Source organism: Rhagoletis pomonella, unplaced genomic scaffold (assembly GCF_013731165.1).
Source record: "Rhagoletis pomonella isolate Grant_MI unplaced genomic scaffold, Rhpom_1.0 Rhpom_scaffold_00007, whole genome shotgun sequence".
Classification (NCBI taxonomy): Eukaryota; Metazoa; Arthropoda; class Insecta; order Diptera; family Tephritidae; genus Rhagoletis; species Rhagoletis pomonella.
In genome coordinates, this window is record NW_023458561.1 from 35,383,783 (window position 1) to 35,406,509 (window position 22,727).

Genomic DNA, 22,727 nt, shown 5'->3' on the forward strand with positions numbered 1-22,727 from the left:
AAATTTTCGGCAGTTTTTGAGGCTGGCCTTTTGTTCCTATGTATGTATGTGTAGTTTTTTTTTTGGAAGTAATTTACAATTCCAACATGAACTTATTTCAGGTGTTTTTATTTACATATGCAAGGCATTTACGAATTCGTGTCCCAAACTTTTTGCTTCATTTGTTCATATTCTTCGATTGGCCGTTTGTTGTTGGTTTCGAAAAAACTGGTACAATAGCTTCATTAAGGTCTTAAATCTTTTTTTCCTGGCTGACAATGTAGCACATCAGCAGTTCTTGCACGAACTCAACAGATGCATGCGAGTGGAATGGTTGAGATGTTGTAAAGGAAATTAAGCTAAGAAATACGAATATCAACACAAATGTCGGAAAAATTCGAACAACGAAAAAGGCAGCAAAAAAACTTGCTTTAATAAAAGAAAATCACACACTTAGTGACGACTGAATGCAATTGCCAAATTTAATAGGAAAATCAAATTTTAAACCGAAAAAAGCTAACATAAAATAATCGAGGAAGGGGGTGCTAAATCTAAATAATGCATATATTATTAAACATACATACATGCATACAATCACAATTACACACACACACACATACACCTCCACCGCTACTTAAAAGCCCACGCACAACTCCCGCACGCTATTAGAGAGCCACCGCCACCGCCACCGCACCATCGCATTGCAGATACCGTAAGGTAAGTTGTACTTTTTTGCATGAGCGTTCTTTGCTTGTTAAGCTAGTTACAGATTTTACGCCTAAAAATATGTTTCAGCATTTAATTTGAAATGCTAATTTCACAGCACATGAATACAGTAAAGTGCTCATACATAGTTAGTACATGTGTACCACTTCCATACATATTACCAGCACGTTGTGGCTGCGGTTAGTTCAAAAAGAAGCACGAAAAGTAGAACATACATGACCGAAAACAACTGCAAAGCGAAAATACGTACATAACTGCCGGCAACAGATTTCACCCATAAAAACCGCTAACAGCGGTAAAATTTGTGCACGGAATTGTAACGCGTGTGCTAGTAAAATATGTATGTGTGTTGGTGCATACATATGCATTAGACTGCATCACCAAAAAAAGTTGCGGTTTTTCCGCCGGGATTACAAAACGTATTATATTTGAAGACATCCAACAAAATATTTCGGAAAAATATTTAATATTTACGTGAGCTGAAACGATTTGAGAATACCTCCAAAAATGAAGTTTTTTTATGAATAAAAATCCGGCAATCTTAACATTTTTCCGAAATATTTTGGTGGACGCCTTAAAATATAATAGATTTTATAATTCCAATGGAAACACAGTCCCAATTTTTTATTTTTTTTTGTTTAGGGAGTGATGCAGTCTAATATGCCTGTATGTAGGTATTGTAAAAAGTGTATAAAAAAATAACAAGCAACAACAATCGTTCCGCTTGGCATAACATTTAAAAAGTAATTTTTATTATTAACATTTATTTTGCTTGTGTACGAATGTTCGTATTTGAATGTATGTATTTGTGCAATGTGCAACACGTGCCACCTAGGCTGTAAAGTGTTTGTTAGCCGGATAACAGTTTTTTAGTAGTATGGCTGTGCTTTGCGCTACAGTTTATATTGTATATATAAACATATACATATGGCAAATCGTACAAAAAAAAACGCGGCACGGCATTCTAAAATATTCGGAAAAGTGCTGCAAATCGTACGATTTGATATCGGTGATTTCCTATATAATTAAAGCAAGTAATAAAATTATAGTTACGAAAGAATTCGTCAGCACTCTCTCGGACGTTACAACTGCAGCTGTTCGCGTGGCCTCAAACTCCGATTATCGAACAACTGCTTCTACACAAAGAAGCTGCATGCATGTATTCCTGAGAAGATACCAGGGTTGGGAATATGTGGAATTTCTGATTGCATGACTAAAGGAATCTGCTTTGGCAAAAAGTTTTATGTGAAAATCCTCGATCGCAAACATTTGGAAAATGGGCGCCCTGCACTTGATCACAGATATACATATACGTACACGGGTATACAGACGGTTGAAGGTTGGAGGACAGAGTTGGTGCGCAAGGAATTCATGGACCTGCCTTTAAAAGCTCAAAGCAAAACAGAAATCTATTGCCTAGGCCTTACAAAGTGAGCAAGGCTCGACAAATACTTGTCTGAAAAACTTAACCGTTAGGTTAAGTTAAGCGTGCAGCTCTGAAAAAAGTTCACTTGGAGGCCACAAAGGCTCATTGCGATGCCCCGGAAGTTTCCCATGGCTACCCCTATACGTCTTTGAACCATCCTGATTCTCTATCGAGTCTTAGCAGTTATTCCAGTGGGGCTTTTCCTTAGATATGTAGGCTATCGATGAAGTGGTCACCAAAAAAATTTGACTCGTTTTCCTCGGAGTGCTGATCATTCGCAGAGGAAGCGGATTCTATCCTCTCCTCATCTCTGCATATTATGCATAAATCGTTATACGGCCATGGTCCAGTATCCCGTTAGTACTCCTGTGAGAAGCCTAACGCCTTAATAAACTCTTCATTTGTCAAGTCGTGGCCAGAGCGAGGGCGATACCATGCGGGTGTATAGATTATTCCATATAATAATGGTGGCTGCCCGATCACTTTCTCAACTTCTGAAGACAGAAATCGCAGCAGAGGTTTTACTATCTAGAGACCGCTTCCATACGTCCCATTTCAGATCACTTTCAAGCACATTCATCCGTTATCTCACTTTACGGAACACCACTATGCCCGGACTCAGTCCGCAAACATGCTTGCCCCAATTTAACGATATCCAGAGGAGGGCAGGGTTCGAATTCCATTGCAGGCAACATGCAAATTAAATTTTTTGTTTGTTTTTATCTTGATTATCACATCACTTCATTCAGTGTACTATTGGTATATGGATTGAAGCTTTGGGTCAAACGGCAAGGCTGGTAAAAGGTTTGAAATAAGACCAAACCGTAAAGCTGGGTTCCCTCAAAAGGCCTAATGATTCTTCAATTCAGAATTACTTTCCTGGAAAGGAAAGAAGGAGAGAGTGCGAGAGCCATTGTGCCAAGTTGTTGCTAGAACTGTAGCGAATGAAAATACCATAATATATGCTGTGAGACGAATTAGCAATGCCATCAATAGAAAAGAATCCGCCTTGCGCATTTTTGTTGACATTAAGGGCTCTTTTTGAACCATGGGTCTAAAATCAATTTCGGGTTTACAAAATTGCGAAAATAGGTTTCGTTCATTTAGGATTTTGCTGTAGTACGGTAAGAGGCTGCAAAAGTGAAATTTTTCACATTTTGTTACATGTTAAAATAAAAAAAAAACGCACATTTTACTTATCCTTGAAAATTGTTTTCCATACAACTAAAATTCAATACAAACTACAGGCATACACATGTACATATGTAGGTATGTACATTAGACTGCATCACAAAAAAAGTTGCGGGTTTTCTGCCGGGATTACAAAACGTTTTATATTTGAAGACGTCCCCAACATACTTCTAAAAAATTTTTAAGATTTACGTGAGCTGGATCGATTTGAAGATACCTGCAAAAGTGAAGTTTTTTAAAATAGTGTCTTAAAAAACGTTTTGGAAAAAACCCCTCTTCAGATGACAAAAAATTTAAGCTTAAAATATCTGCATACAAATAATTAAAAATATTTTCAACGGAATCGTAATAATGACATTTTTAATGCTGTTTTTTTAACTTTTTTCAAAGATGTGTTTAATAAAAATTTAAATAACTGGGCCAAAGCTATTCCGACTTAGACTATTGAGGTATCAGTGGAAAGGCATTTCCCCATTAGTTTTATTTCTGTGCAAAAGAAACCTCATTTGAGCACTTCTTTACGATACTACAGAAAAGTGCTTAGTAAAAGAAAACTATTTTCACAATTTGGCAAGCTCCTAATTGATTTTAGACCCATAGTCTGTTTGGCAAGTTTGATTAGAATTACTCATAAAATCCTCCTATGCTATACGCCTACGGTTGAAAAAATTTTCCATACAAATTGACCCGTCCTCCTGTCTAGTCACGGCCCCATCTCTGCCGGCAGTTTGCAGGAAAGCGCAGACAATACAGGATATGATTGACAATTGGTGTGATGGAAATTGACTCACCGCTAACCCAACCAAAACTAGTGTTGTGCTCTTGGTAAGGAGAAGAACTTCGGATGGTCTCATTCCCTTCACACTTAAAGGAGTCACAATTCAGACTTCTTCGAACTGAAGTTTCTAGGAGTATTTCTGGATACAAAACTATCGTGGACATCTCAGGTGGAATACAAGACCTCCAAATCATTGGCAGCATTTTGGAAAAACTAGATGACAACTCCATTTGCCCATCCTGCCTTGAAGAGTATGAGATGGTGGATCACCTTTTGTGCTTCCGCCCCGCCTCGGCCGCGATGTGCTCTTTGACACCCAACAATGCTTTGGTTTATTCGTAAACCGACAGACAGTGAAATGGACGGCATCTAGTCAGAGTGCTGTTTACCGCAAGCGTTGTTTTGTTTGGCCGGTCTATGGGTGAAATTTGTAGGAGAGTTTCTTGCGCCGCCTGGGGTATTGAGGAGACCACACTAATGTACTTACATACTATTTACACAGATCCTAATAATAACCACAAGTTGATTTTATTTTAAATAATTTTTGTGTTTTATTTGTAATTTCTTTTAAAGATATACATTAATCTTTCGTATTTAAATATATAATGATTACTTAAGTATAAAACACACTCAATTATGCCTCTTAAGTGTTTGAGCATGGGTGTATGCATGTTTATGTAAATATGCTATAATTTTTACTACGTACATAAATTAGCGAGACAGAAATCATCACTTATTACCTCCAGCGATTTAAAAAATAAAAAAATAATAAATAATTTTAATACGTAGATAGTGTTTCAATATGATATCAACTTAAATGATAACAAATTATATTTAGTAGTGTGTGCTTCCATATTACAAACAATATTAAAATCAAAAATTACATAAAAAAAAAAATCGAATTTATTTTAACAATAATTTGCATAGAAAAAGTAATTCGTAACTTAAATTTAATAGCGTACAAATTAATAGAGCTGCATGTCGCACATCAATCTCGAATCCAAGGGGAGTGGCCACACAAACTTTGCATTCTGGCGAGCGTGGGTGTGGGGCATGCTGCTGCGGATGCGGATGAGGATGATTCGTGATTAAGGCACAACAAAGACAATTGGCATCTACCATCCGTTTGGTCGAACGGTACTAAGTACTTCATAGAATTAATATAATTTATTTAAACTTAAGTGCTAATTGTTCGAATTTAAAATGAAACATTTTCGAGAAAAAAAATTACAAATAAAATTTCACTAAAAATGCGCCCGACATATTAACGAAAATGCTCATTTAAACAAAAAAAATGCTAGTTTGGCTTATGTTCGCATTTATGCAAACAAATGCGGCTGCGGCAGACGCATATGTATGTGGATATTCACGTGCAAACATATTCATATAAAAAAGTGCCACCAAAATCAAATTGAAATGCCATTTTCCGTGCTTTTAGTCTTCTGAGTTATGAATGTGAATGCACGTGTGCATAAAATCCGACGATTTGCAGCTGCTCTAGCGCTTCTCTCACGGCAGTAGCCGTGGGTTGAAGCGACCCATGAAGAGTATGATGCCCGTTGGATTGTGGCGCACGAAGTAGAGGAAGGGTTTGTCGAAGCGTAGTCGTGGCGCGTCGGGTACGCGTGCCTGCCGTGGACGCAGAGATAATGGCAACTCCAAATATTTCGGATCCAGCAGGTCATCGTAGAAGCCACGACCGAGTGCAGAGTCATGCACCAGCGAGCCGAAGTCAATGACAGCCTCAGATGAGTCGTAGGCGCCATCATCATTAGCGCCCAAGTCCTTGTTGCGTTTGCGTAGCGGTGGTGCTGGATACATTTCGACGTGATGATGATCGGCGATCTTCTCCTCACCACAAGTGCTGAAGGTGTTAATTTGTATGACGTCCGAAAGGTAAATGTCGCGATTCGAGGAGCCAGTAAGACCGCGCAAGTCTGCGAAATCAGATTTGAAAAGTCCCTTCAGACCCATTTTCTGCAAACCCAGTGAGGCGTTCACGAACGATCTGTGCGAGAAACGTGGCAATTGCACCTCCATGCCAGGCCGGTCCATCAACGAGGTGAGTATATTACTCCAGGCGTTCTTGCTAATAGCTTGCTCCACGAGCTCACGTTCAAGCCGTTCCAAACTTTCCGCCGGCGAAAGTGTACTTTGGTGGCCGGGCATAACATAAACGGTGCTAACGGTATCTTGAATGCTGCCAAATGCCACAATTGTGGCATCCAACTTAGGCTCATAGCCAGCGGCGAAGCCGCTCTTGTACAAAACTGCCGGTATGGGTATGAGACGACGTTGGCGCACAGAAGGATGCACCTGGAAGAACATTTCGCCATCAGTCAATTGCGTAGAGCCGCGTCGGCAGTCTGTCTGGAAGAGATTAGCCGAAATGGTTGCCAGTGGGCCGTTAACCCAGAGACTATTTGTGCGCAAATACTCGAGCACTTTGCCCATTGTGTGGCGCTTAACGAGCAGATTCGTGCGACGGCGTATGACGTCGTTCACCACATGGAAATTCACTTCCTCTACGTGTCCCGAATAGAATTGTTGTGTCTTTTCCTTGAAGAATTGTAGTATTTTGCCATTTGCGCGATCGCTGAATATTTCGCGCACGAAGGCTGTTGTGGCAATGTCGCTGTCAGTTGCGCGCTCCACAGAGTCGGTAATATTTCTGAATACCAAATGCGGATTGAAGGTGACCATATCATCCAATTTCAGCACCTCGTTCATTTCGCCTGATGTGCTGCCGCGTGCGCCGAGGAAGACCATTGATAACATGGAGGTTAGTGCGAACGGCGATATTACCAGACTGCGCGCGGAGCTAATCTTTTCCGATGTGATGGACTTCCAATAACTGAAGGCCAACTCATTGCAGAGTTTAACGAAAGACTGCAGATCTTCGTCCAAGTGCGTAACGGAGGCTTCGAGCCCCTTCGAGCTTGTGGGACTGGGGTCCATTTTGACAGGCGGTCGGGTTGCCTGCGTAGATGTGGCCATCAGGTTATTCAGTTGTGCTGGACGCTGCATCGGACGTTGTTGGGCGGTGTTGGCTGAGTATGGCAGGATTTTAGTTGGCTCTATAGGTTTCGGCGCATTTATGCCAGTGTGCTTATTATAATACGAGACCGGTTTGAGTGTGTGTATGCGTTTGGTAGTCGTTGACGTAGATTTGGGTGCATTAGTGGTCGAAGTGGTTGAACTGGTGGCCGTTGAAGATGGCACATTTCCCACGGGTGTTGAGAGCGCAGCAAGCACTGGGCTTGTGGGGAATTTGGGTATAATGTAAGTGGTTTGGTCACCTACATCTGCTGGGTTCTGCGGATCAGGACGATATTCATTGTTGAGTTGTGGCACTTGAGGTCGTTGTTGTGTAATAAAAGTTTGAATCGGATTTGTTGTTTGCTGAGTTGGAGCTTGTTCGGTTACATCGCTTTGCTCGATCGAATCTGACGTGTTCGCCTCGTCCACAGATGTGTTTGTAATTGCATCTGACTCTTTTGATGGCTCTGCTGCAACTACGTTTTCAGCAAACTGCGTTGGCTGGGATTCCTCTTCAGCCTCTTCGTTAGACTGCTGCACATCTTGCGTCGTTGACTCCGACACATCCACTTGTATCGGTTGTGGTAGCGTTGGTGACGTTAGCTCAATATCAGCGCCTTCAGTGCTTGTTGCCTCTTCTTCGGCGCTCATGACGTTGTCCGATACATCAACGTTGTTCAAGCTTTCAGTGTATTTTATAGTGGTCTCACCAAGTTTAATATAGGGATCTTCATCGGATTCTGTGCTGTCGATTTCATCAGATATCATTATCGTAACATCAGTAACGGTTTCATGTTCTGCGCTTTCATTTTCATGTTCTACAGCATTCTTTTCGGTCGTGATAATCTCTTCGACCGGCAGCGCCGTAGTCACTTCAATTTCGGTTGCTACTTCACTGCTGGGTTCCTGTCTATCATTCGATTCTGTTTGCTCAGCTGGTGGCACGTTGGTGTAGTGGTGCTGTATATTGGCTGCGTTAGTTACATTATCGTCTTCATTGCTCGTAGTTTCCTTGTCCTTTGAGTTGTCGGTTATATCCGCGGAATCGGGTTTCATTCTAATATCGTGACTTTCCTCAGCAGTAATATCGATGTATGTGGAACTACTTTCGACAAGCTGTTCACTGGTATCCTTCTCTGTGGACCCACCCTTTTCATTGAGATCTTCCGAATCAGTTGTAGCTTCGTTTGCATTATTTTCGATTTTGTCTTTTTCATCGCTCTCCTTTTCGCTGGCATGATTCGCACTTTCCACAGCGTCTTTATTACTCGATTCGCTAACATCTTCTTCAGTATCTTCCTTTCTAATATCGTCTTCTGCTAAACTAGTTATCTGCGTCTTCTCAGTTTCGTTTGAAATCTCCGTTGATTGCATTGTTGGCTTTTCAGTTGCAATAGGCATTTCTTCTACTTGCTCAACTGTGCTTTGATCCTCAGCTAATTTCTGTACCTCTGCTGGTGTTGTTTCGTCTATTAAATTCTTCTCAGTTTGCGCAGTGAAGTCTTCTGTTGTTGCATTCAACTCATCCTCTTCCTTTTCAGATTGACTTACTTCTTCACCACCATTATTCTTTTCGCCATTCTTTTCACCATTCTTCTCCCTTTCTGCCTCGTTAATCTTAGCTATTTCCGTAATTATCACTTCGGCGCTTGTCATTTGTTCTTTCTTCTCTTCGTTGCTGGATTCGGCGCTCAATTGTTCTTCTAATATAATTGTCTCTGATTCTTTAAGTGGTTCCTTAGAAATTGAAACCTGTTGTATCGGTGTTTTTTCAGACTGTGGGTCTTCTTTGTCTTTTTGCGCTTGGTTTTCAGTTTCTTTAGTCTCGAATTCTTGTTGTTGTATGGCGTAAATATGCGACAAAGAGGGTATTTGCTCCTTCACTGCCGTAGTTTCATAATAAGTTTCCTCGGTTGTCCCCAGACCTTCATTGTTTTGTAAATTTTCAAGCTTTTCTGCGAGCTTATCTTGTACTTGGTCCTTCTCGGAACTACTCGATTCTATGTCTGTATTTTGCTCCACGCCTTCCGAGCTTTCCGATTGTGTTTCTACGGCATGTTCCTTTTCTTCTTGGTTCAAACTTTCCGATTGCGTTTGAGAGATTTGCTCCACTTCATCTTTTCCCACACTTTCCTCCTGATTTTCATTTTCCAGTTCGGTATCTTCTTTAGCTGAATTTTCTTTTGAAAGTTCGGCCTTGTTTTCCTTCTCTAGCTTATCTGTACTAGCTGGCTTGAAACTGGTATTCTGGTCCTCTGCTTTAACGTCTTCCTGCGAAGCATATACCAAAACTTCTGTTGCGTTATCAGTCTCTGTCGTCAAGTTATAATCGGCTTCACTCACTGGTTCTGCCGCAGGCACTACTAAGGGCTCTACAATGGGCGCTTTTGCAGGCTCTTTGAGAGGTGGCGCATTCAGCGCGCTGCTTGTAATTTGCACACCTCCGTAGGCTGGTAAACCTTCCTCGTCCACATTGCTCTGCTCAATTGCCGTCTGCGCTGGTTTCAGTAAGAAGGATGAATTAAGTTGCGCAAAGTTTGTCAAACGGTTGCTATCCTCCACTGGGTCTGGACGATCTTCGTCTGGTTTATGTCCAGTCATTTGTTGTATAACATCGGATAAGAGGAAATCGATTTCACTGCGTGTCTCATTGGAACTCATATCTACATTAGATGTAATTGTGTTGGTGCCATCCACCAGTGTTGAAGCCACGGTTGCCGCCTGCGTTTGGAAGTCAGACATATTTATTTGATCAATCGGTTTAAGTACTTCCATATTTAAGTGCGGTTTTAGATCGGCTACCTGTGGTGGAGGCTCTGTAGATGAACTATCCTCTGCTATCATAGTCTCTACTTTTTGTGTAACCTTTACTGCTGGTATGTGGTACTCAGTGCTACTCTCCTCAATTGTTTGAGCAATACCATGCGCTGATTGTACAACCACTTTGTCTACGACTTCCACCACAGTTGTGTCATCTAAGTCATCGGGCAATGCAGTTGTTATTTCGGTGACTATTGGCTCTTGTACGTCAGCATAAAGTGGCTCAAATTTAACAACATGTGACAAATCTTCACCGTTATTATCGGTCTCCTGCTCTTCAAGTACCTCCAATTTGATAGGTTCGCTAGCACTTTGTTCTTTTTCTTCAATTGAATACTCTGAAACATTTGTGGTATCAGATAATTCCTGCTCAACTTGCTCCTCAGTGGTGCCAACCAATATTGGCTGCACGGTTGTTTTCTTCGTTGTTTCTTCGGACGTCGCCGCCAATGTTGGCGGACTTATTGTGGTAACTGATACGTCCTCCACTGTGGCCACATCTTCTTGCTCCACGCTAACGATGTGCACTACATCATTTTTAACTTCCTTTTCTCCGTATGCCTCTTGGCTGCTGGTTGTTGAAGACTGAGCAGCTGAGGTTCCATCCATGGGCTCGCTTATAGATGTGCCAGGTTCCTTTGACGACTCTACTCCTACAGGTTTTTGTGTAACAGGCTGTGTTTCAGAAGCGCTTGACTCATTTATATCAGCATCGGCATTGTTCGAAAGTTCTTCCTTAAGAGACTCCATAATTTGATCGAAAGATGACAACGTATTTTGTTCGTCTAACGAAATTGGTTTGTCGGCTGGTTTGTGGTGCTGTTGTTGAATTTGTGCGAGTGATGGCAAAGGCTTGCGCTTGAATTGTCCATAATCAACCGGGTCAGACTCAACGGCGGTCTCATGCACATCATGCTCTGTAGGTTTGTAGTCAGGCACTGGATACGCAGATACGCCAGGACGTTTATTGGCATGCGAAGGCTTCACGTGTATGGGATGGTAGCCAGGGAAATGCTCCACAACCAAAGCTTTTTCTGTGGTTGTTGTTGTAGTGCTGGTAGTGGGCGCTGGGGTAGTAGTGGTAGTGGTTGTTGTTGTCGTTGGTGCTGGCGTCGTCGTTGTCGTGGTGGTGGTGGTAGGCTCCGGTGTAGTGGTTGTAGTAGTACTGGTTGTGGTTGGTTCCGGTGTTGTTGTGGTAGTTGTTGAGCCAGCCGGCTTCTTGTGTGGCCGCGGTCGCGTCCTATTCGGTTTGTGGCTCACAGTGATATTGTGTTTATTGATAGTTGGTTCAGTCGTTGCGGGCGTAGTCACAGGTACATCGGCGGCTGGTTGGTGTTTGTTGGCTGTGTGCTGTGCACCGCCATTACCGGCCTGTTGTGGCCTGTGTGTATTGTGTTGGCCAGCGCCAGTGGGACGCGGTTTGCCGTTAGCGGGCTTGCGCTTCTCTCCAGCTGGATGTGGCTTACCATTGCCATTGCCGTTGCCTTGACCGGGCTGTCGTGTTGGTTTCTTCTTCTTCTTTTTTGGTGTGGTAGAGCTTGGTTTGGCTGTGGTCGTGCTTGTTATCGGTTCAGGTGCTATAGTTGTTGGCGGCTCCGGTGTCGTTGTAGTTGTTGTTGTTGTAGATGTTGTAGTAGGCTCGGTTGTAGTAGTAGTTGTTGTGGTGGTTGTCGGTTCGGGTTTCGGTGTTGTTGTGGTTGTCGTTGTTGCTACAGTCGGCTTCTTCTTTATCTTCTGCTTGTTGTGTCCACCTTGTGGTTTCTTGGTCGTACCCGAGCCCTCACCGCCGTTCGGCGTTTTGTGGCGATTTGGTGCCACTGGTCGCTTATAGACCACCACAGGTGGCCGCTTGCCGTAGTTTTCATTCAGTTCGGCGTCATTTTCTGCCGACGTTGGACGTGCTGTGGCCACACTTTGTATTATTTCTTGATTGTTGACGAACACGCGTCGAGTTGTTGTCTCTACTTGGGTATATTCAGGCAGTTTATGATAGATTGGTTGCATTTGCAATTGTGAGAATCCATCGAAGTGTTGCATATTCGCAGCGACATTTTGGTACTGTTGCATGCCAGTGTAGACAGACTCATTCGGGCCTAATTCCTCTTGCACAACTTGTGGCGTAATTGCGGTGGATGTTGTAGTAGGCGCCGGTGTTGTTGGCTTACGTTTTTGGCCCGGTTTACGTTTGTTCGGCTTCGGACGTTTCGTAGCATGCGTGGGGGGTGGAGAATTTGTTGAAGTCTCCAACAGCTCGGAATCGGGTGTCATAACAATTTGTTGAGGTTTCTGTTGTGGGAAAATATCACCGCCGCCATTACCGAATATGGCGGGTAAAATCATGGACCACGATGAGGTAACATCGGGCGTATCCAGTACAGGTAGTGCATCCTTGGACACATTTTTATTCGATTCCACTTCCTTGTTGAGTACGTTCTGTACACTATCGACTATATCCTGAACATTTTTGTCCGGTTCACGGTCATCTTTGGACACGTGCTGTATAATAGATGAATTTTCACCATCTCCATTCGCCACAATACTCTGTATTTCCTCCATTGTCATGAGACGTTTCACCAGTTCACCATTCTCATCGAACGTGTAAAATTCGTAGCGATCGGGGTTGAGTAGATCGATGGGGCTGGCCACTTGAAGTGAAGGCTGTGGTTTTGGTACCTTGTGTCCCAGGGCATCAGTGTATTCCGGTTCATCACCATTGAGTTTTACCGAGACGGACGTAACGACACTGGAAGGAAAAGATGAAAGTTAAATAGTTTTAGAAAAAAGGACAAATACACAAAGTTAAAAATTGTCTAAATTTATATCCACAATCAAATAATTGCATTCTATATTTCGCTGATTTAGTTAATAACCCTGAAAAACAAACTTTTCAAAGCCTCCAGCTTCCGTCCACAATTCACTTCGCACCCCAATCCATTAATATCAGGGACTGAAAATAAGCACTCAACAACAAGACTTGTATTTTTAAATCATTGCAAAGTCGTTACTTTTTGATTCTTTCTCGATCAAAATTATTTACAATTTTCACGTAGCTTGAGCCCGTTTTAATAAAAAGAATTTATGAAAAACGACAATTTACATATTAAAAAAACAAAAAATAATAATTTCGTTTAAAAGTGGCCCCAAGCTCAACAAAAGTTAAAGCATATAGTTGTTACGAGGTATAAATTTATTTTTTTTGCCCGTTTTTAACAGTTATAATGAAAATAACAGGGACCGTAACAGTTACAACATTTATTAAAAAAAATCGTTCTTTAACAATTATTTTTTTACTTTTATTTTATTACTCCTTCAATAACAGATTTTATTTCATAATTCCAAAATAACAATTATTTTTGATTTTTATCTAAATAATAGCAAATAACAGTTATTTTTGATTTTTAAATTATATGTCTCAGATAACAGTTATCGAAAACTTTTATTTATAAAAGTCATAAATAAAAAGCAGTCACTGACCTTTATTTTTTAAATCACACTTATAAAAATCATTTGTATAAGTCTTAGTAAAATTTCGTTTCCCAACACTTTCTTAACTGCGATAAATGCTAATGACTTTTATACCAATGATTCAAAAAATTAAAGTCGGTGATTGATTGATATTGATGATTTTTATAAATAAAAGTCTTCACCATTTGTTAAATATCTAAGACGTATAATATAAAAATCAAAAATAATATTTTTTTTTGATTTATAATATACATATCAAAACTAAGTGTTATTTTTTTTAATTTTGCATAAAACTGTGAAATTAAAATTTATTTTAAAATTTGAGTCTCGGGAAAAAAAATCGATTGGTATGTATCACTTAGTTGTAGAAAATTTCTTTCATAGTGAATTTTTCCATGACAGTTTTCATCAATAACTGTTAGTTCGGTCCCTAACGATTATTAATTGTAATTTTTTTTTTTAATAAACGGACGTTGGCATCCAATACATATTAATTTTTGAAATTTTAAGATTTTTTAATCTAAATAATTTAAGAAACTTTAAAATGTTAAAAGTAAATAGCGAAAATTTTCTTTTTTTTCCCCCTGACTAATATGCAACAATTTCACAAGATTTCAAAAATTCATATCATTCGCCCTCCACTCATCCGTTGCATACTTTCAATTGCTTATGACACAAAAGCAAAAAATGTGGAAATTTGGCATGTAACAAATTGGAATCCAGCAAATGGTTAATACCGCCGCATCATTACACACTATTATACTGACTCTACACTAAGTCATGCATTTTTGCCTCTATGTATGTAAATGTGAGTAAATGCAAAAGCGATGGGGAAAGAAAACAAATTGTGTAGTATTTGCATGGTGGCATAAATGTTCTGGATTTTGTGTAGTACGAAAATCTCCAGCAATGCTGAGAAAAATGATTTTTATTGAATTTCTTGGCAGAATGCACTCCATTTTAAGTTGCAGTTATTATTGCTGAATGCATGGCAATGCAAGCCAATGTTTCTTTGTGAGCATGAGTTTGTTATGTCGGACCATTTTTTTTTCTCCATGAATTGTGCTAACAAATTACTTGGTTAGCAAATAGTGAAACCTTAAATGTTGGGTATTGGATGATAAATTAAAATCAATGCTAACAATGTTTGAGTGCATTAGTCAGATTTTAAGTTAACTACTATTAGCTGATTTATGACTTATTGAGTTCCATTGAAAAGCTATGATATGCGTCACTTAGAAATATTTAAAAGCGGGCAGCTCTGACAGGATATTTATCTCGCACATCACATTTTATCACCTGTGGTAGTACCGTTATTTCTTATGAATGTAATGTAAATACCACACACAAAGTATGCACTGCAATTTACGAAGGTTCTTGATCCGACAAACGGTTGAAGCGTCAAATAATAATAAGAAGAAATTGACCGCATAAGCAGAGAACTTAGATAGATAGAGAAGGTGCAAATTTTTGGAACGTAAAATTGTTTGGCTGAAAAATAAATCCATGGAATATCACCACAGCGCGATTAACATTTCAAGAAGAGTTAACAGAGAAAAATGTAAATTTCTGTTATGATAATGTTATATTTGTTGCAAGTGTCTAGCTATGTGTTGCTAGGTTGCATGTGAATGCAGAAACGTATTCATGTATATTTTTTTAATAAAATTACATAAATTAATATAGTTAAATTATATTAAATGTACTTTTATATTAGGTAAAATTGCTGACTTGCATTTCTGCATGACCATTTGTTAAATATAATTTATTCAGTAGTTAATGTTGCTAAAAACTTAAAAAGCATCTGTTCAAGTTCGCTTCTTTACTCATTTTAAAGATGGACGCATTAACAAAAAAAATGTACAAAGCAATGCACTTGTTAACTTCAAAGTTTGCAATACTCGTAGATATTATTTGTGAATAATAGTTCTGGAGTCAAATGCAAATCCATTTCCCAGGCATGCGCATATGGATGCTTGTAGTACATACAGATGCGATCAACTAATTAGCAACGAAATTCAAAATGATATTGTTTACAAATTATGTTTATTTACTTATTTTTAATAATTTCCTTTAAAACATAATTCAATCTATAACAGAAACCACAATAATAAAAGTTTAAAAGCTTGCACAAATTGCAAAATAATAAATCAAACTTCAAAAAATTGTTATAAAAATTTCAAAATTTTTAATTAGAATATTTAGAAAATTTTCGGGTATGCAGCTTTGTAGTCCATTCAATCAAGTACACTAAAGTCCAAGTTTCTAGTCGTTAAAAATTACCGTTGATTTCTTAGAATTTTTTTTTTGTGGAGGGTGTTCGCATTTTCTTCCATATAACACATGAACCCAATTTTTTTTGTATGAAAAATAAACAGCAACACCCCAACAAAAAAATCTAAAAAATCAACGGTAATTTTTAACAACTTGAAACTTGCACTTTCTTATTATATAATTGAATGGACTACAATACTGCATACCCGAAAATATATTAAATATTCAAATAAAAAATTTGGATGACCATTTCTTGAAGGTTGATTCATTTGTTTGCAATTTGTGCAAGCTTTTAAACTTTTATTATTGTGGTTTCTGTTCCAGATTGAATTATATTTTAAATGAAAATCATTAAAAATAAATTAACATAATTTGTTGATGGCAGCTGAATGTATGTATGTATGTACTTACATATGTAAATATGTACCCCATACACATACTCCAAAATCATTTATTGATAACGTTCTTGCGCCTGCACATAATATTACATATATGTAAGTACATACTAACTTTCTTCTTATTTGGTGCTGACAAACTTTAACTTAAGAGTCGACTTTATTTCGTTTACTAATATGCCCCAATAGTTTTGGAGTCAAATGAAAATGCATTTCCCACGCATACATATACATATGTATCTATATGTACTACATGCTCCATTAATTGACAACGTTTTTGCATGCATATATAAGTACATCCATACATACGTGCATATTGCTGTCTAAGTACCACGCACATATATACAAATGTACATATGTACAACTCAAGGCAGCATACATACACACATACATAATTACGCGCATGTTCAAATACAACAATAACTATTTCATTCCTAAACGCATGCGCATATTTCTCAAGGCCAAGTAAATTCATTCATAAAAACAGCCGCAGCACATCTCCCCGCAAATTCATCACCAACAAGCGCAACTTTGTCAATCCGACACAAAAATTCTAAAATCTTAAAATGAAGAAATCTCGGCCAGCCAAGTGAAAAGTGGCAATTATTTCTCTATAACCAGTAAAATAAGTTATCTCGAATCTTGGCAATTTTTGGTAATTTTTGACAAAACACTCTATTTCTCTGTTCCATACCAATATTTCAATCATTAACTAGTATTTTAAAGTGTCATTTTAATAAACATTAAATAAAAGTGTACGTTTTCTGCAGGAAAATACATTAATTTTTTTTAATAAAATCAAAACTTCTAAAATCACAAACATATGTGGTTTTATCGGAAGTTCACAGATGTAACGTGGCAACTTAGCTCGTTTTCACATTTTTCGGTCCGAAATTGTAAAATTTTTGTCCATGACGCGCCACGATTTTTGTACAGGTGGGTCAATGTGCCTTGAACACCATTTACATATATACAAAAAAATTATTTTATTTATTTTTTAATATTAAAAATTTCTATACTTCAAAGCGTTTATAAAAGTATATTTACATATATGCACGGACGATTTTTAATATTTTTCATCCGTAAGCAAATCTTCAGAACCATAAAAGATTCAAACACATCAAAGTACAAGCAATGCAATGTCCAAGCTAGTGCTACTCCACTGTACATGTGTATATGAATGTATGCATGTATGCGTGTAAAAAATGTCAATTCCAGTTGGTTTTTAACCCTTTTAGCGGACATAGTTTTTTTGGTTTCAGCTGGTTCCAACTGTTAATGAAGCACAATTTTTATGGTTAATCTTGATGAAAGTTAGATGTATCGTCGAGAACATGGTTACATGCAGAATTTTAAATTAATTAATATTCTTCTCCATATAAAATGTACGAGTATGGCTTTATTAAATGTAAACTTATGCGAAAACCTAAATATTTCGTCAACCAAGGGTTAATTTTGGTGGCGTCGTGGCAATTCGCAGAAATTTAATAATTTGTCTGTGGTTGGAGGACGGCGAGGGGAAGACGAAGGCAGAACAATCGTACATATTTATGCACATATATACATTTATAAATGCACACATATTTATGCGTTTGTCTTCTTGGACGAATGAAAAATTTCATATATGTAGTGATTTAGAGATTGCCGTTGCAGTAATGTGCCGTGGCGTGTACGCTAGAGGCGATGCAACTTTTTGGCGTCTCGCCGTTTGTCTTTGTTCAAATCCCGGACGGACCAAGTAATAAATTTTTATTTTTTTTTTTTAATTGTCATATCCATATTCGATTTTAAATTTTACTATTAGCTTTATTTAAAATAATATAAATGGATATGTAGGTACAAACGCATGCATAATTTCACATAATCGCTCAAATTTGCCAAAAGTTACTGAAAGCTTTATTGTAAATGTTTTCACTAAAATATTAGTTATTGGAATTAAAATTTTGTGCGAATCCAATTTTTATTCCCATTTTTAGAAAGCGCAAGTATGTATATGTTCGTGCCACAAAAATTATTTCATAAGTAGTTAATTTTAAACACAAATATGTACCTATGTACACTGGCAAAGTGAGTGCATCCTTTTTTTGTTTAATATTTGCAATGTTTTTAAGTTAAACTTTTATGTTATTTTCGACGGGAATTGCGGTTTTATGCATATAGCATGTGCAATTTGTAAAAAATTGCGCTATTTTTTTTTTATTTGTTTGCAAACGGTCATGCGCATTTTATTCTACAAGAAATTCACTTTTATTTGGTAAAAAGTGCAAAAAGCCGTCAGCAATAAATAATCATTAAAAATCAACCGGATTTTTTAGCCGCTTAAAACTTGATCTTGTTCCACTAGAATTAAAAAACCGATCTATCTGCGTACTCAAAATTTTTCTAAAAACCCAGATTAAACAGGTCAAAATTTAAACGAGAATTCGTTGAATTTTTCTATGTTCTGTGTAAAGTTTGAAAGTATAGTTTTGATTAAAGCATGAACCACATTTTTATAAAAAGATAATAAAAAAAAAATTAATTGAAAAACATTGCAAATATTAAGGAAAAAACACCATGCACTCACTTTTGATTGCCAGTATATGTATGCATGAACATATGTGTGTAAACTTTAAGCCAAACTATCATTATTTTAAATTGTATTTGCATCTTCTTAAAAGGAGAACAAGATAAAAAATTTAACAAAAATTACAAATTAATGAAAATTATGTGAAGATTTACCATATTTTCGTTTATTTGCTCGCAAAGAACATCACATTTCATGTTGCTCAACATTGTATTATGTTATCAACATTAAATTCAACAGAATTTTTACATTCCGACTTGAACTTTTCTAACGCTGTTAATTTTTCGTCCGCGAATAGTTTCCACTTTCAGTTTGCACCTTCTCTATCTATCTAAGTTCTCTGGCATAAGCTTCAATTGTCATTGGCTCGAGGGAACTAGGGCTCCACAAAGAAAAGTAGTATGGACTAAATCCCTTTAGCGGCCAGCGGATTGAATATCTGTCCAACGATCTTCCTTGTCATTTAGCGTCAGTTGGTACAGAAGAGAAACGACTGGCGTGCTGTTTTGGACTCGGATAAAATCGCTTAGGGGGTTACAGCGCCAATAAAAAAGAAGACCTCCTACAAAAATTTGCTTACAACAAAAAACATGTATCGCTTTCACAACAGTTCAAAATAAATTGCAGAGTTGAGACAGCGATCATTTAGGACGAATACAAAATCGAAAGATCTTTGCATTAATTAAAAAGGGGCGAATAATTTTCGAACGAAATTATTTGCTTTTTGGGTGGGCTGTAAAACCATCAGGGCGCCAAATCGATGCATCATCAATGTTTTTATAAATATTTTTGGTTAATCAGGATGAAGTAAAGTCCTTAAGACACCAAAATTGTTACCTAGAGTCTTATAAAGTATTTAAAGCAGTACGTAATGGACCTTACTCAACTATACTGTGCCACTATGAGACGGGTTGGGGAACAGGTCCATGAATAAGGATGGTAATAAAATAGATATTTTTTCAGGTGGCCATGTAGCATAAAAACCCGCGCGTACCATTATTGAGGTCCGTAATGGACGTAGCCAATTTTCAAGTTATTACTCTAATCTACTTTACAGGGCAGGCATTTCTTATTTTTCCAAATTAAAAGTTTGATTATCAACTGGTAATACTGCGATTTCGGTAAACTGTTCGCATTAGCTCATACTTTCTAGTGTCCTAATCATAGCCCACTTTTTATCGCGCCAGGTCAGCAACCACGCATGCTAAAGCTCAGACCATTAATATTATACATATAAAACAAATGAAAATCAAATCACGTCAATTCACTACCCGTTATATTTAATGAGAACTTCTTCGCCCCTACGCTGGACTCTCCATATTTTTATATGTAAATTGAAATACCTTCACTAAGAATATACAAGACAAAGGTATTTTGAGCACAATACCAGGCCTACTAATATGCGGGTTCAATGGCTCCATCTGCTTTGGAAGATAATGCCAGATAAAAATCCCAAACCGAGAGGTCTGCTCGAATGGTTCATCTCAAGTGGATCACAGATCCAAAATTGGGGACCAGAGCAGACGCAGTGTTTATGGACCTGAGTCCAACCTTTCCATTGCAATAGGCACTTGAAAAGTTTGAAAAGCAAAAGGTTCAAAACTACCCTTACAGGCGGGAGCTAATGGTTTTAAATGTTCTACAAAAATATCTCCCATGAAATTTTACTGTATATGTCTTAACCGTTAATTTCGACCAGACATTTATTTTAACCATTTTTTCCACTTTTCATTCCCAAAGTGGTCCCGGTGGACCCCGGGACTCGACGGGGGTTTAAGTTGACGTTAAAAAAATATGGGGGTCCACGAGTTGTAAGTGGAGGTTCACGAAAATGCATCCGGTTTCGATAGTAAAGAACCAAAATGGTTGTTTGATACCCACTTTACTTAACTTTAATTTTTTAGTGGTGTTCAGTGCTCTTGACGCACTGCTGCACTTACCGTCACTTTGTGTGTTCATACGTGGGGAAGCCTTAAAGCCCACCTTCAGACTAAAAAGAATCCGATGTTGGTATAACACTGAGTGAGGCGAGGCGGAAATTGCTGACATGATCTGGGATCTTTTTTGAAGTATTTACAATCCTCAAAGCCATAGACTACGCGGAGGGGAAGGAATTTACTTGTCTGCAGTAACAGCCTAGCGGCACTTAAGGCATTGGCCAGCCCTATATTTAACTACTTCCAAACTAGTTCGACAATGCAAGTCTCGGTTAAATTATGTTGGCAAACATAACCAGCTAGCTTTAAATTGGGTGCCAGGTCGCTCGGGGGTGCCTGGCAATGAGACATCTGACCATTTGGCCACAGTTAGCTTAGACCAGGCATTCCTCGATCTGCAACCAGATATAGCACTCCCCACTTCGACCATCGAAGCCACCATCAGACACTGGGTGAAAACTTCGCTCAGCAATGACTGAGAGCCATTCAGGGGATTCAGGTGGGAAAAACTCATTTTGGCTTCAATATCAGAAAGTCTATCTAGTTTTTTGGTCTCACTGAGAAGACGGGACTGTAGACAACTTGTTGGACTGCTGACTGGTCACTTCACGTTGCAAATGACAACGCCATTTGCCCATCCTGCCTTGAAGAGGATGAGATGGTGGAACATTTTTTGTGCTTCTTGCTTGCTTGTTTATGACAGATTTTTCTGGATTCGGTATTTTCTCTTTAGTGAGTTTCTGAATTTAAAGTTTGGCGTAAAAAACTTTGTGGTTTTGTTATATCAAGTTTTGTGTTTTAAAAATTTGAGTGATGAATATTTTTCGCAAATTCAGGAGCGAGCCGAACATGTGAGGAGTTTATGGAGTGCTCTTAAATATAGATAGTACTTTGATGGCTTTACGAGCTCTTTTTTTATACTTGCAAGTGGTAGTCAAATTATTTTAATAAACAGAACGCAAGAAAAAATTTTTTTGGAACTCACCCACCATGCAAATTTTCATCGTTAGATATAATCTTCACATTTTGATGGGCTTTGGGAATATGTTAGTAAGGGAAGCAGGGGGTCCACCGAAACCAGTAAAGTTTTGAAAGGGGTCTACGAGAAAAGCAAGTTTGGGAACCTTTGACCTAGAAGTAGAACCCTTTGGTTAGGTTTCAGACAGACAGAGAAGTGGTGGTGAAATGAGCATCTTTTCGCGTACGAGAGGGCAAGGCAGTGACACTCCCAATTTCTTTCTCGTCGCGGCAGTTTCGACAGAAGTTATTGGCTGACAGACCCATTCCGCAAGCATGCCTTTCTACTACGCAGTGACGCGTTATAATATCGGCCACTTGCAGTATGCCCACATCGTGAGAAGAGTTGACGTCATCTACTGTACCTTGCATGTCCCTGTGCCATAGCACCTACATAATGTGGGTAGAAGGCTTTGAGACTAACTCGTTAAAGACCTTTCTAAATTCTATTTCGATTTCTGACAAAGTTTCACAACAATCTAGTGACTTAATTGCTGCCTCGTTACGGTTATTGAAGGCAGACAGATTGGGCGAAGATTCGCTAAGCCAAAGCGCAGCCTCTTTTGATAGCCTAAAACGGAGACATAATGAGCGGTCCTTCTAACTTATTCCACTCTCTACTCTCAAATTTGGTTTAAAGCCATCCGCGTGGATGGATGTGGGGTTATCTGGGAGGTCCTATACCGAATTGTGCAACTAATCCTTCCTCGAAGGGATACGAGTTGAGACATTGTTTAAAAGCTCGAGAGGCAGTGTTGTGTACTCTGCGGACCCAAAAATATCGGGAGGATTGGTGAGAATATTGGTGTGACCAAATCTGAATTAAATCTTACTGAATTGCAGCTTGCCTGAAGCTTTCCAAAGAGATCCATGGGCAGAAAGTTTAGGAAGATTTCCATGACCTAAATAATGGTGTGCTTGCACTTTTGAAGAGTGCAAAAGTCACTTTTTAATATTGATAACCTTGTTGTTGCATACAGATGTGTATTTATCGCAATCATAAAGGAGAGTGGAGAGATAAGCTTAAAGCAGATGCAAATCACCGATAATTTATAAACAAACATTTATTGATGTTTTAGTTTGCCAAATTAAAGTCAAGAATTTTCGAAAGTTG

General features: G+C 38.5%; 1 protein-coding gene across 1 annotated transcript in view; it reads right to left on the reverse strand.

Annotated features, from left to right (window-relative positions):
* Positions 1 to 4,751: 4,751 nt before the first annotated feature.
* LOC118742698 (serine-rich adhesin for platelets) overlaps positions 4,752 to 22,727 on the reverse strand; it is a 66,205-nt gene continuing 48,229 nt past the window's right edge. The window contains exon 2 of the mRNA XM_036474964.1: positions 4,752 to 12,702. Within this exon, the coding sequence (XP_036330857.1) occupies positions 5,610 to 12,702 (7,093 nt within the window). The 3' untranslated portion in view covers positions 4,752 to 5,609. The remainder of the gene's footprint in view (positions 12,703 to 22,727) is intronic.